Source organism: Phragmites australis, chromosome 24, assembly GCF_958298935.1.
Source record: "Phragmites australis chromosome 24, lpPhrAust1.1, whole genome shotgun sequence".
Taxonomy (NCBI): domain Eukaryota; kingdom Viridiplantae; phylum Streptophyta; class Magnoliopsida; order Poales; family Poaceae; genus Phragmites; species Phragmites australis.
Genome location: NC_084944.1, coordinates 8,554,624 through 8,568,887, shown reverse-complemented (window position 1 = coordinate 8,568,887; position 14,264 = coordinate 8,554,624). Strand labels below are relative to the sequence as shown.

At 44.6% G+C, this 14,264-nt stretch overlaps 1 protein-coding gene across 1 annotated transcript; it reads right to left on the bottom strand.

The window, feature by feature from the left end:
• Positions 1-3,317: 3,317 nt before the first annotated feature.
• LOC133908083 (probable 3-ketoacyl-CoA synthase 20) lies at positions 3,318-8,516 on the bottom strand. Its single transcript, XM_062350210.1, has 2 exons — positions 7,554-8,516; positions 3,318-4,370 (listed from the first exon to the last, which is right to left on the bottom strand). The coding sequence occupies exons 1-2, from the start codon at positions 8,289-8,291 to the stop codon at positions 3,561-3,563; spliced, it is 1,548 nt and encodes a 515-aa protein (XP_062206194.1). The 5' UTR covers positions 8,292-8,516; the 3' UTR covers positions 3,318-3,560.
• Between the last annotated feature and the right edge of the window lie 5,748 nt (positions 8,517-14,264).

The following is a 14,264-nucleotide window of genomic DNA, read 5'->3' as shown; positions in this document are numbered from 1 at the left end:
ATGATTAAAGCAGGGTCTATCTAGTCGTTCCCTGGAGCAACACTTCTAGCTACCTGCTTTGGTCCGATCTGGGGTAGAGACTACCAAAACATCTCTGAACGTACTAACCAAGCATGTGGTGTGTGGCCTGAGAGCAGCTCCTATCCCAAGTAGATTGGTCCCTCATCGGCCATAGGGCCGGGGAAATATGTTGAATGCAGTTAATTGCCAGTGCAAAGCAGTGCTGCTAGAACATGCACACTGTTGTTGGTAATGATATTTACAGAGATCTGGACGGGAAAAAAGCTGTTGTTGGTAATGGAGTTTTCAGAAACTTAGGTCACTCCTAATGCTAGTGTCTTAACATTAAATAGCCATATACATAGGATAAAAGATGATATGATAAGTGATTAAAAAATAAAGAGAAGAAGCTATTGTCTTTCATAAGAAACAAGCTATGCATAAAATCTAACATGAAGAAATAACTAAGAAACGCATTGAGCTCTAGCACGTAATTCAAGAGGTAAGACATAGGCAAAATAATGTATTGGGATGAAGGCTAGTTTCTATAAGTAATACTCCATCCGTCTCAAAATAGATAACATTTTAGAGTTGAACACGAATATTAAGTGAAAAGATAAAATGATCATCTTACCCTATTTTAATATTATTAATTATATAAAAAATGAGACTTGTATTGGAAACGAAGTTAATTAATGAAGAGGTAAGACTAAAAAATTTAGACAAAAGTGACCTCAAAATTGTAGAACATCGTATATTTTGAACATTGTAGAAAAGGCTAAAATATCATCTATTTTGATATGGATAGAGTATCTAGATTTATTGATCCGCCTCACTAATAGACACTAACTATTACCAGAGTTTATATCTACACTAGTTTCTGAACGAGTGGAAGACTAAGACATTGTTGGTATTGGGAGTGGCCTTATGCGGAAAAAGCTATGGCAGAGCAATGAAGGATGGTTAGGCACACATGAACGTCATCATGCAGAAATTATGCAGAAAATTCGTCAGAAACAGTATAAACCTGCTAAAAGTTCCTACAAGATCAGTCTTGCTCTCCAGATGGGGCATAAGGAGGTGAAATTATATAGTGTATACGGCGAATGAAGGTGGTGGTGGGATGGACGCCTCAGGAATGCTTGGAGTTCTATCCAATGGCTGGGAAAGAAGCTACTATGTGATTTGAGTCTGCTCTAGGCAGGGTTCCAAAATGTGATTGCATACCGCAAATATCGGTGCATCGGTCGATTCGCTAGCACTCGCATTTCGAAACCGTTGCTTATCGGTTGAATACAAATTCAAATTCAAAAAATTACAAAATTTGATCTAATTCTTGCTGAATTCTTACTGAATTCTTTGAATTTTTTTATCAATATTCGTGATATTCGAAGAATTCGCTGGGGAACACATTTCGGTGTTGTACTGCATTTGTGAACCCTGGTTCTAGGTCGCCTATATATGTTTGATCCATGATTCATGAGAATGTCAATGATGCGGCGCACTTTGAGATGAGATGAGGTAAAGATTAATCACGGGTAAATCCTTACTGTTTATTTGACCCCTTCCATTACAGAAGATAAGTAAATAGAACAATGTGGAGGATTGGATTTGATGGAAGGTAGGATAGGGAATCGATGGAGCGCAACATTGCTTTTTAGTCTCAAGCAATGAAAACCCAAGTTATATTAGAAGTATTAGGCCGCGCCGATTTTGCGGCCTCTCGGTGTGGCCACGTCTGTCTTATTTTTCGAGCCGTCTGATGTGATGTGTGCGGTGCAGCCGATTTTGCGGCCTCAACAATTTTTTATTTTTCACAAGTTGATGACATAGCGTTTGACAAGGCAGTGTTGCTTCACCTCACATTAATTTCAGTCTGTTCATAATTTGTAGCGTTCTTCCTAACATGCTGTTGTTCTGAAGATGCTATAGATTGACATGAATGATCACCTTTACAATTTACAAGCTACGTGAAACATCCCATCAATTGAATGTGTAAATTGAATGTGTGTCCCATCAATTTACAAGCCGCGTGAGAGGCATGCAGATAGTAAATTGAGTCGTTCATCAATTTAGTACGTGAGATACGGCCAAACAATTTACACTGGATGCACCTCATCTCTTCAAAAGGCGCCATTTTTTTACTACCTTGCAACTCGTGAAAGCTAAAGGCTACCTGGCAAGTTGTGAAAGCTAAAGGCGATGTTTGTTAGTCGTTACAGACAATTGCGGATCTCAATGTAATTTGCGTTAATACTAATTCCTTTTCTTGTATGAAAACACATTAGTAGACGGTAATTATGGCTTCGATTTTGACAAGCAGCAATTTTAGAATAGTGCAATTTAGTCTGACACTATGGCAATTTGGATTAGTTTGTGTCCCATATATGTGTTTGTTCTATTTTTTCCTCTAAATATCCTATAATATTCATCACAATCCTTTAAGATATAAGAGGAAATCATAAACTAATAGTACATACAACTACTGGTTAATCAGTTCTATTAGTAATAATTAATAGCCCTATGACAGATTCAGTTTATAGCTTTGTCCATTCAACCAATCATTTTAGTGTTATCGGTATTAAAGATTCGTACAATTTATAGGCAGCGTGAAACATCCCATCCCACATTTACTATCAATTGATGTATTCAGTGTTTCGTCATGTCACATTAAATTGCTACATCCAGTGCTGCTTCATATTACATCACTTACTGACTAATAGTACATACTACTACTGGTTAATCAGTTCTATTAGTAATAATTAATGGCTCTATGACAGATTCAGTTTATAGCTTTGTCCATTCAACCAATCATTTTAGTGTTATCGGTATTAAAGATTCGTACAATTTTACAGGCAGCGTGAAACATCCCATCCCACATTTGCTATCAATTGATGTATCCAGTGTTCTGTCATGTCATATTAAATTGCTACATTCAGTGATGCTTCATATCACATCACTTACTGACTATTTATCTTTTATAATATTGTTCCTGGCGGTACATGCACAGATGGTGCTTCTCTTGGCTATATAAGCATGATGCTACCTTCATTCCATCTCACCTTTCATCCAGTTCGTGCCTTGTATGCTTGATATAGTGCATACTTAAGCTACCAGAGTTACCTAGTTATATTAAAAGTCTGTTTGTTTTAGTTTTAGATTGTGAGAATCTAGTTTAGTTTGTAGAATCTGTGAAATCTCTTTCTCTTCAGATTGTAGACTGTGAGATTTCGTAAGTACAAATTGATTCGTGAATTGTGAGAATTAATTTTTATATTGTGACAGTTCATTTTTATTTTTGGAGCTAGAATCTATAATTAAAATAAAAAACAAACATGGATCGATCGACAGCTGCTAGGACCAAATGTTGTACATGGGTCGATCGAAATGGATTCCTCGCAAGTTCGAAGAGATTAATATACATGAAAAACCATGGCAAATAGTAACCGAATCAAGCCCTAACGGTGGCCCATCACAATCATCAAGCTTGGCAATAATGGCGCTGCTTCTTGATTAAACCATGCATGTAAACGTGCGCTCCTGATCGATCAGGAGCCAAATTAGCTTTTGTCTGGGAACTTGTACGTGGTCTCGTCGATGGGCGACACCCTGGGCACGTCGACGGGGAACCCGTCCAGCTCCGGCGTCCACGTGTTGCCCTCCTCGCCGCCGTCCACCGTCCGGAGCGCCTTCCACACCGCGCTATTGCACTTGAACCCGGACCCGAACGCGATCTGCCACACGCGGTCGCCCTTGGCGATCCTCCCCTTGGCCTCGCAGTAGGCGAGCTCGTACCACAGCGAGCTGCTGGACGTGTTCCCGAACCTGTAGAGCGTCATCCGCGACGGCTCCATGTGCCACGGGCTGAGCTTGAGGCTGCGCTCTAGCTCGTCCAGCACGCCGCGGCCGCCGGCGTGGATGCAGAAGTGTTCGAAGGCCAGCTTGAAGTCGGGCAGGTAGGCGCGGACCTTGGCGCGGAAGACGCGCGTCAGGACCACGGTGGCGAGGAACCGGAGCTGCTCCGACATGGGCAGGACGAGCGGGCCCAGCGTGGTGATGTTGGTGCGCAGGGCCTCGCCGGCGACTACCATGAGCTCCTTGGAGAGGGAGACGCCGACGCGGCCCGCGTCGTCCTCCTCCTGCGTGACGCAGGAGAAGCTCTGGTCGTGCGCGCCGCGGTGGGTGCGCACGGTGTGGATGAGCTGGTACTTGGCGCGCGCCCGGTCGGCGCGGCGGTTGGAGAGGAGGATGGCGGCGCCGCCGACGCGGAAGAGCGTGTTGGTCACCAGCATCGGGCGGTTGTTGCCCATGTACGCGTTGAGCGTGATGTTCTCCGTGCTCACCACCAGCGCGTACGTGTCCGGGTGCACCTGACATCCAAAAAGCATCAAGGCCTTGTTTCGATCGTGGAATTCAACTGTTTCATGCGAAAGCCCACAAATGTTCCTGCCAAACTCCTGCGTACTCTAATTACATGAGAATGCTTATTGTCTAATCACGAACAATGTATCAAAAAGCATATTTAAAACCCAAATGCATGCTACAGTAGGATCCTTATTAATTTCCTACTGTTTAATCCGCAGAATACATTGCATTTCGCCGTGAATGGTACCAGTACCAGTACTAAGCAGCAAACACATGGCGATCTTTATAGCGTTTTATTTGTTACGCAATGGCAATGTGCAGTATGACAAGGGCTTGTCCCTTATCATATTGATTGCTACTACTGCAGAGTTGGGTTGGTCATTCATTAGATAGATAGACAGATGCATGCATGCATGCATGCACTCATCAGATTTAACTGCGGTAAAACCTCTGAGGCTACAAGAGCCAATGGAGCCATGCAACCGTGCTACGTTGGACGTATGCAACAGAGCATGCAATGGCAGCTGGAGTACCATTTCCAGGCTTCACGTGGTTCCGTTTTGACCAGCTGCAGGCTGGTTCAGAATTAAGACTGCAGATCAGCAGCAGCTTTGTTTCGTTGCAGCAGGAGCAGCAGCCGGTAAATACCCTCGCTAACCTCCACCCAACCACAAATAATTACTCTACCGGGTCATGCAGGGAGCAGGACCATGTTCTGGTCCTTCGTTAGATGTAATGACCAGGGCACTAAATTCTTATCCTGCTAAACGGGTGAATCTGCAGTAGTATTTCGGCAAGGTATGTGAAGGAGCAGGACAGGCAGCACATGCATTGCTGTAAACACGCAATGTGCCCTCCATTCAGAAATGTTTAACGTCCTAGAAAGGTGCGGTTTTAACTTTAACTAGTAACATAAGTGGAACTTTAACGTTCTAGAAAGCATGGATTTGTCACGAAAAATATTTCATAATATATGTATTGTAATTTTAATTGCCATTTTCATTTAAAAGGTACTGCTCAAGCTCGTATATATTGGAGCCTGGCCATGCCAATGTTTGAAACATGGTACACCTACAAACGGTGGGAGTTCCACTTTATGGCAAAAATGAATCTGCATCTAGAATCGAGACGTGGTACTAAATATGTTCATAGCAATGAGGAAACACAGCGCCAAACTATACATATGGAAATAAGCAGGAATTACTAGCTAGCTGTCCAAGTGTAAATCTCCAAGATGCGTGCAAGGGCTGAGCCTGCCTATTTAAGTTGAAGCCAGAGGCTGCTCCCTGGCTGAAGCACACAGAGGGGCCTACGCATTGTCTGCGTGATCTGACGCGCGTTACTGACATGATCGTTATCAACGACCGTATTTATATTGGTTGATCAGAAGAAGTAAAGGACCTGGCTGATAGGTCTGGTGCCCAACAGTATTGCACGTTGCATTGTACGACTGTACTTCTTCAAGAATGAAGCTTATCTTTTGTATTGGCATGTCAAAAGGGCAATAATCTAGGGAGCACCTCACAAAAAAGAAGTATTATCAACAAATGTAGCATGATACAGCTTCTAAACGGAGTACGGATCATTTCTACCGGCTTTTGGGTCACATCTGATCTAAGACCTCCAGTTTTCAACAGAGGCACATTTGATAGTGTCGCAAACTAAATCCAGTATTGCTTTATAGTAGGTGATTGAAAAATAAGTTGTTTCAAATACTTGAAATACGAGATTAGCATATTAGACATCTTCAAAAGACGCGCTATCACGCCCTCCATCGCCAAAATAGCGTGCGCAATGCCAAAAACATGCTCTAGCAGAGACGCTATTGCACACGCCATTTTTAAAGATCCTCCAAATCACCCTCCCCACATGCCAAATATAGCGCGTCCTCCCGAGCCGCCATCAAGCATCCGCCACGTTCCCTCCCGCCTTCCTCCCCAAACAAAATAGAGAGCAGAGCACAACCACCGCTAAGCACAAATTTAATGTGACGCCACCGATTTTTGCCAAGCCTAAGCCCCAGAAGCAAATAAGAGGACGCCAGGAGCCAGGGGCGAAGCTAGGTGAGTCCATCCGAGTGCACTGGCACCAGGATTTCAATGATTTTTCAGTTATTAGAATCTTGTTTTCACCTCTTATGCACCACCCAAATCTAACTATATGCATCAAAAGCTGTTAGTTCAGACCTGCGTGCACCACCATGATATTGATTCTAGCTTCGCCCCTGCCAAGAGCATCCCAAGCTAAGTCCGTACGGATCCGATCGTTTCCCTGGCTAATCGATGTTCACACCATTGTCTTCTCCATCGTCAGCGAGATCCTCTTCCACACACCGATGAGCAGTTGCTGCATAGCTTATCCCGGTCAACAAGTGCTCGGTGAGCTTCTCTGACCCACTACAATACTTTGGCGCGTATCAATTTGTCCTTAGCCTGTTGCTGGCACCGGTCTCCGCGGTAATCGAGCGCCACTGTGCCTCAGCTACCGCCGTCGGCCAGGCCCTCGGCCTGAGGACCCCCCTGGTCGACTTCAGTGCGTTGCAACTTCTCCTGCCTTCGGCCAGCCAATTTTCGCGTTCGTCCTCCCTACTCCCATGCACGCACCACGCCATAGTACGGCTGCTGCCTACCTCTGCCGCCGACCACCCCTCACCGACCGACTGACCAGAAAACGAGACCTATTTTGCACGTTGAGCCCCTAGTGCCTCCCCGGTTAGATGTCATCGCGCCCCTCGCCATCAGGGTGCCAGACCTAGCCGCCAGTGCCACTGCCCGGCACTGAGCGAGCCAATTTTGGTATGGGCTTTGGCTCCACCAATGAGAATATAGAGTAAAATATAGATAGTCTGTTGGACTGTGAAGAGACGTGAAAGAAGAATCTTTTTTAGTTCTCCGTATAAAAATATGAATGGTGTAATTTAGCTAGGTTGCTGAGATGCCCTAGCTATCATTAGTGGTTTAAAAAATGGTTATTTTCTGTGATGAGCATCTCTTCGAAAGAGATGGGTGCAACAGCATGCTCTCTCTCATTTATTCCATCCGAATCTGAAGGACATATATTGGCCGGCCAAGCAGGTCATTGGTCTTCAATTGTTGCCTCTGTTTTCGTGCCTCGTGCATGCATGGATCGTGCAGTATCATTAAGATTTAAGACAGGTGTAATTAAGCTGATACTGTCAGTGTACGTACCTGGAGCAATCGCTTGGCGAGGTCGATGGCGATGATGCCGGCGCTGCACCCCATGCCGCTGAGGTTGTGGCTGACGACGTCGTGGCGCATCCCGTAGCGGTTGGCGATGAGCGAGGTGAAGGACGGCGTGGGGCTGAGCAGGCTGGAGTTGAAGATGAGCACGCCGACGTCCCGGGGCCCCACGGCGGCCTTGCGGAGCACATCGTCGACGACGCCGAAGATGACGGCGTGGGACTCCTCCCTCGCCGTGCGGAGGCACATGTCGACGGGGACGCTGATGAGCGACGTCGGGAAGTGCGTCTTCTCCCCCAGGCCCGACCGCTCCAGCATCCGCTTCTGGAACGCCATGCTCTCCTCGCTGAACCGCCCGCAGCGGCCGAAGTGCGCGATCGTCTTGGCGCGGGACGCCTCGTGCGCCGCGCCGGCCCGGTACCCGGACAGGTCAACGAGGTACACGGGGCGCGGGCGCGACACGGCGTACGCCCACGCCGCCACCGCGGCGGCCCACACGGCCACCGACACCGCCGGCGCGCTGACTCCGGCGCCGGCGCCGCGGGCGGCCAGCTCCTTCAGGAGGCCCTGCGCCACCAGCATCGCCGCTGGCGTCGTCGTCAGCGCCGACAGCCGCGGCGCAACGAGCACGAGCGCCGCGGCGGCGACGAGAACCGGGAGGTGGCCGATGAGCCGGTGGTACACCGCCTTCGCCTGCGCCGGCGCCGCGAACACTTCCCTACCCATTATCGCTAGCTTGCGAGGAGGTAAACCAAGACTACCACCACCTCAAGCTAGCTAGCTGTGCTCCAATGGCAATCGATCGATGGAGTGTGAGCAATGGTGACTGTGGATTTATAGGGTTGGAGAAGAAGGGGTTAATGCCGAGCAGCAGCAGGTAGGTGATGGGGAGGGCAGTGCCAAGTTGCGAGCGCATTAACATTGGCATGCATGCACAGCACAGCAGCGCCATTGGTCAGCTGCGTTGCGCTGGCTGTGTATAGCAAGCACAGTATGTACCTTGTGCCATACTAATTACCATGTGTATTGTAAGGAAGAGTGAGGAGTAGGTGGCAGCGAATTGATTGTTCAGTAGAAAGTAGGGTTTGGGATTGAATTCTTGTCCTCTCCTGGGTCAGAACTTTTATAGACTACTGCTCAACTGCTCAGCGCTTCTGATCATATTATGGCATTATGCTGATCACCTTTGTTTTCCAAGTTTTGCAAGGGCTAAAGCATGTTGCGGCTTGGGATCTTGGGTTCTTTTTTACTGTCACTGCGTAACTGAAAATTGCAGGCAGCAGACTGCAGGTGAGTGAATTTAGTGGTGCAAACTTTTCGTTTTATATGTTTATTCACTGGTAAGTAAGTATATGGCATGGAAATCTAGCTAGCTTAATTCAAGTTCGATCTGATGTTCCAATGCGAACATGTTAGAGTCCAGATAGAACGATTCTTTCTTACCTAACTTGCAATAATGTGAGCCGGCCATTGGATGAGATTGGTATGTATATATGGAACAGATTTACACGTACACACGTACGGACATTGCGTTTATGTATGTACGTCGAAAGCTCCGATCCAAAGGGAAGGGGAGGCTGCAGCCTGCATGTAGTCCAGTTCAATCGTCAGCCTCTCGTGTTTTCACTTTTCACAGCCTATGGATCGATCGTGTACAGTACCTGAGTAGCACATGCGATAAGCCAGGGCTTCAATTGCATTGCGGACTTTGTAACCCACCGATTCCCCTCTCTCTCTCCCCTTTCTCTCACTCTGGCATGTTTAATGTTATGAATATTAATTGCACTACAGAGATCGAATATGAAATAAGATTTTTATGTAGAAAACCTTTAAAAAGATTATAAGCACCCATTGACGATTTTCATTATACGAGAAGTTGTGTATGATATAATCGCAGAAGAATTACAATAAGCATCTATTTTTTCCGTGCTGCTTACAAGATATGTGTATATGTATAGGTGAGCAAATAAGACTTAGAGTCTTCTACGGATAGATCCAGAACATAGGCCATATATGCATTCCTTACCAGGCTCACTTTGGATTTGGGATCATATTTCAACATTAAAAGATGAAATTTTACATAGTTTTATCGTATCAGTTCAATTCTCGCAAGAACAACAAAAATTCCTGCATTTGAAACGGAGCATGGAACCGTTTCTGGCATTGCGTTGGGAATAATCGCTGTTAAGGTATGGGAGAAGTGAGATGCCAACATTATATTTTGGAGTCTGTTGCGCGGTTGGACGACGAGCTTTAAAGGTATGCACTCTTGATCTGTCGATCGTATATACGCTCGTCCTCTTTCTACTTAAATACACAGTATATACGTGTGCATGTATGTACAAGTGAAGCGGCTGCTATAGGCAAAAATTCAAAAATAGACAATATACGGTACCGTATTTGCTAAAATAGATAATATTTGCAAATTTAGCATTTGTATTCGGCACTTCATTCACTAAAAACCCGATTTCGGTACGCGAGGCACCGAAAAAGGGTGGGTCTGACCGTTTTCGGCACTTGAGGTGCCGAATACGGTGTATAGTATCGTATTCGGTACCTTAGGTGCTGAATACAAGCCAGCAGTCTTGTCACCACTCTTGCATGCTTCTGTTGTTCATGTCATGCTCATTAGGTCATACAACAACACTGGCCAATATCTGTTCTTATGTCGGAAACGGCGTGCTACTGCTGTAAATTTGTTTCAACGTAATTTTGTTGATATTTATTTATTCTCTTAATGTAAATTTATGTGAGTAATTTTTTAGTGAACAATAGTAGTTATGAAGCACAATTATCATATAACCTGGTACAAAGGTTATAAACGCTGATAAATATTACATGGGATATGGGGTTTTTCGATGCTGCGTGAATGGATCATAACCATAAAGAGATGACGATAGACCCTAACCATAAAAAGATGATGACAACAAATGCATAATAGCGTGCCTTGGGGAATGAAAATAGACCATGTTACAATAGATGTTCTCTACTGAGTATACCTAGGATATTTGTCCTTCCTTAGAGCATCGGGGCCCTCCGTCTTAGCGCGATGGGCCCTCTCCCGCTTTCTTTCCCTCTCTTCTTCGCGAGCTTCAGCCGTGACGCGCTCCTCCGTTGCCTTCCTCATGCGCTCCTCCGTTGCCTTCCTCATGCGCTCCTCCTCTTGATGCTTGAGTCGTAGTTCCTCCTCCTATTGTTCATACTTCTGGTGTTTGTATGCTTCCCTCCTCCACCGTATGCTCATGTTGACCTATTGCTTTTGGTGCTCATTTTGCTCTATGTCCAGCCATTCCATGAAGTCACAAATAGGTGGAGGAGACTGGACAAATGAAACAAGATGAGAGATTAGTAAGGCAGTGCATGAAATCGTATGAAAAGTGTCACATGAGTGATCTATGTTGTTATACCGGTGGATACTTATACGGTCTATGTCGAGGCTTATCGTATTGGTAGTTGGTTCAGATGAAGAAGTGTAGGCCATAAGTGTAGAAGATATCCTAGGACTCGCGAAGCCTAGATAGGTCACCACAGAAGTACATTGGTGGTTTGATCCCCTGAGGGATGAAAATCTCCCAATATTTCTTCAGTGGGCTTAGTGGGGCTGAGAAAGACATTACAGTTGAGAGAGCTAAGGAAGGGGTGGCCTATCCATGGTTGAGGGTGGGGTTATTTATGGTGGTTGGAGGCTGGTGCATAGACTGAGTGCATAGCATGGGTGGGGGTTGGAGCATGAGATTCCCTGTGAAAGCTAAAAAGTTATGGCATTGATGCTTGGCATAGATTCCCTATGAAAACTATTGCTTGGTGTGGTCATTTCATTCTGCAAAAGTTCAGCAAAGATTTATTGTTGTCTCTGCATGGAAGGCTGTTAGGATAGAGGTGTTGCCATTTAATTTATGATTAAAGCTCTGTCATGTGGTCACTTCGTGTCAAAAGCCTGAGCTTGCACAGAGGTTTTGTCATTTTATGGTTGAAGCTGAATCGTGTGATCACTTCGTGTCTAAATCCTGATTCACGATAGAGGTGTTGTCATGTCATGCTTGAAGCTCTGTCATGTGGTCACTTCTTGTCTAATGGCTGAGTCAGGATAGAGGTGTTATCATTTAATTTATGATTAAGGCTCTGTCATGTGGTCACTTCATGTCTAAAGCCTGAGTCAGGACAGAGATGTTGTCATTTCATATTGAAAGCTCTATCGTGTGGTCACTTCATGTCTAAAGCCTAATTCACGTCAGAGATGTTGTCCTGTCATGCTTAAAGCTCTGTCGTGTGGTCACTTTGTGTCTAACGTGTGAGTCACAACAGAGATGATGTGCTGGCAGGAAGGTGTTGTTATTTCATGCTTAAAGCTGAATCGTTTGGTCACTTCATGTCTAAAGTCCGACTCACGACAAATGTACTATTTTGGCAGCAGGGTGTGGTTAAAGCAATGTGTGTTTGCAAGTGATGTTGTGAATGACTATAAAAGACAACGCTGAACTGCGTATGTGATCCCTACCCCAAACACAAGACGAAGTAAAGAGATGGCGAGCTCTGGTATGCATACGTTTGCTATACCACCATCGTTGTGCAAGTGTGGTACTACATACGAAATGAAGGTATCCCGTGAGCTCGAAACCTATGGGAGGAGATTCTTCCAGTGTTCAAACTTTGATCCTTCGTCCATATGTCATGGGGTATTTAGTTCGTCATATTTCGCATGATTCATCAACTTTTGATCAAAATAGTAACTAAATTGTGCTACAGACGTCCATTAGGCTTTGTGACTTCATAATGTGTATCGACTTCGACATCAAAGCCGAGGACAAGGAATGGGTGAACCTGTTGAAGAAATGGGACATGGAAGACCTCGAGATGAAGCGACAAGCGGGGGAGACAAAGGAGGGGTTGAAGAAAATGGGCGAGGACTTTGCGAGGTGGGAGGAGGAGAAAGAAAAGTTGTCTCACGGGAAGGGTGGTTCAACAAGTGCAGACCATTGAGTTTGTTACCACCAATGTATATCACGAAAGGGATTCATGTGCCGTATGCTACGTGTGTTGTAAGCTCTATATGACTAGAAGCAATGTATCCCGATGTATTACCTTAGGCTAATGTAATATTTCATTGTACAGTGTTGTTCGTAATTGAATAAATTATACCCTATCATGTAACGTTATATTCGTGTGCGAATGGTTTTGATGTGGAAAGTTGCAAGCCAACGATTTATTGCTTGATATGATGGCAAGCAGATACGTTTGAAAGTGTCTAAGTAATGTTTTTCACATGTTTGAAAGAAGTATGCTTGAATAGTATGTTAATATAATACACTAACCATCATATGCATTAGACATGAAGGTCACAAATAGTTAATAACATAGTACGGTAACATAAGACACTAACCATATACCTATCGAACTGAACTAATATAATGGTCATGCTATAGTCTAAACAAAATACATTGCCTAAGAATACAAGTAAAATAGACTTCACCTGACCCCTACCTTAGCTTATACCCTGACCCCTATCTTGAACCATGCCTCTAGCATGCTTTGGCCTGCATGCTGATGCTTGGACGGTTGCCTCCTTCTCCACCCGAGTATGGTCATTGTGGCAAACCTGTGTAGTAGTCTCAATGCGGAAAATACCTGCATCACAGCATGTACAAACAAGTTAGTATTACCACATAATGTGTACTAACTCAGAGAATATGGACAATACCTAGATCATCTCAAGATGGTGGTGGAAAGTGCCGATGCAAAATGTGAGGAACCATACAAATAATACTCTTATTAATCATTACGTCGATCAATAACATAATCATGACTACAATGATTAATCAGAATATCACGTCGGTAGTCCTGACATGTGTTTTGTACCCAAGATCAGAACACATGCATTTCCAACATATAACATCACAACAAAGTTTAAGAAGGAATGAGTAATTGAAATTATATTACAAGCATTAGAGTATCATCATTTACAATAATTTACAACAAAAGATTAGAGAAACTACGCAGCAGAAAGGTAACACCTACTAACACCAAAATCTAGGTGAAGCCATATGTCCTTAGGCTCCACCCAAAAGCACGTCACGTGAGTAGCTTGCACTACTCATTCCCGCCACCTACATCGGCAAGCGTTAAGTAGTCAAACACGAGCTCCTCCTCACCTTTGGAACCTGAAAGAGTAGAGTGAGTACGAAGAACTCACAAAACTTAATCTATAATGGGTACATATAATAACCCAACTCCAAGGATTATGCATTTAATTCATTAGCAAGGAGTAGGCTACATGGTTAAGTAAATTTATATGCGTAAGAAACCTAACATCTATTTGTGAGTATCTATACTTAACTCAAGGCACATCTACCCTACAACATCAACCTACACCTAAATGTAAAAGGAATCGTTTCATGTAATAAATAATCCCCAACAACCAAACCTGACAAACCATGCCATATCCCCAAATTCGGAAACTCTATGACCGATGCGGATGGACAAAAGCATACTCATAATCGAGAGTGCGGCAATTCGAATTTTTGTTACACACTGTAGGAGGTACAACTTTACCCACACGACTCAAGTCCATCATATTGGGCCCCGAGACAACCTTTCTCATACCCAGAGCTACCCACTTGCACAGGCCCCTATGGCACTGGGGTTACCGCGAGCATGTTTCGGACACCTCCGGCTCTCCGCCTCCTTGCTTCTCCTTTATTT

Bases quoted from the DNA above. Each gene is read 5' to 3' on its own strand.
- LOC133908083 (XM_062350210.1), bottom strand. From the start codon at position 8,291: ATGGGTAGGGAAGTGTTCGCGGCGCCGGCGCAGGCGAAGGCGGTGTAC. The intron at 4,371-7,553 runs GTACGTACACTG...TTTGGATGTCAG, and splicing joins TCGCCAAGCGATTGCTCCAG to GTGCACCCGGACACGTACGC.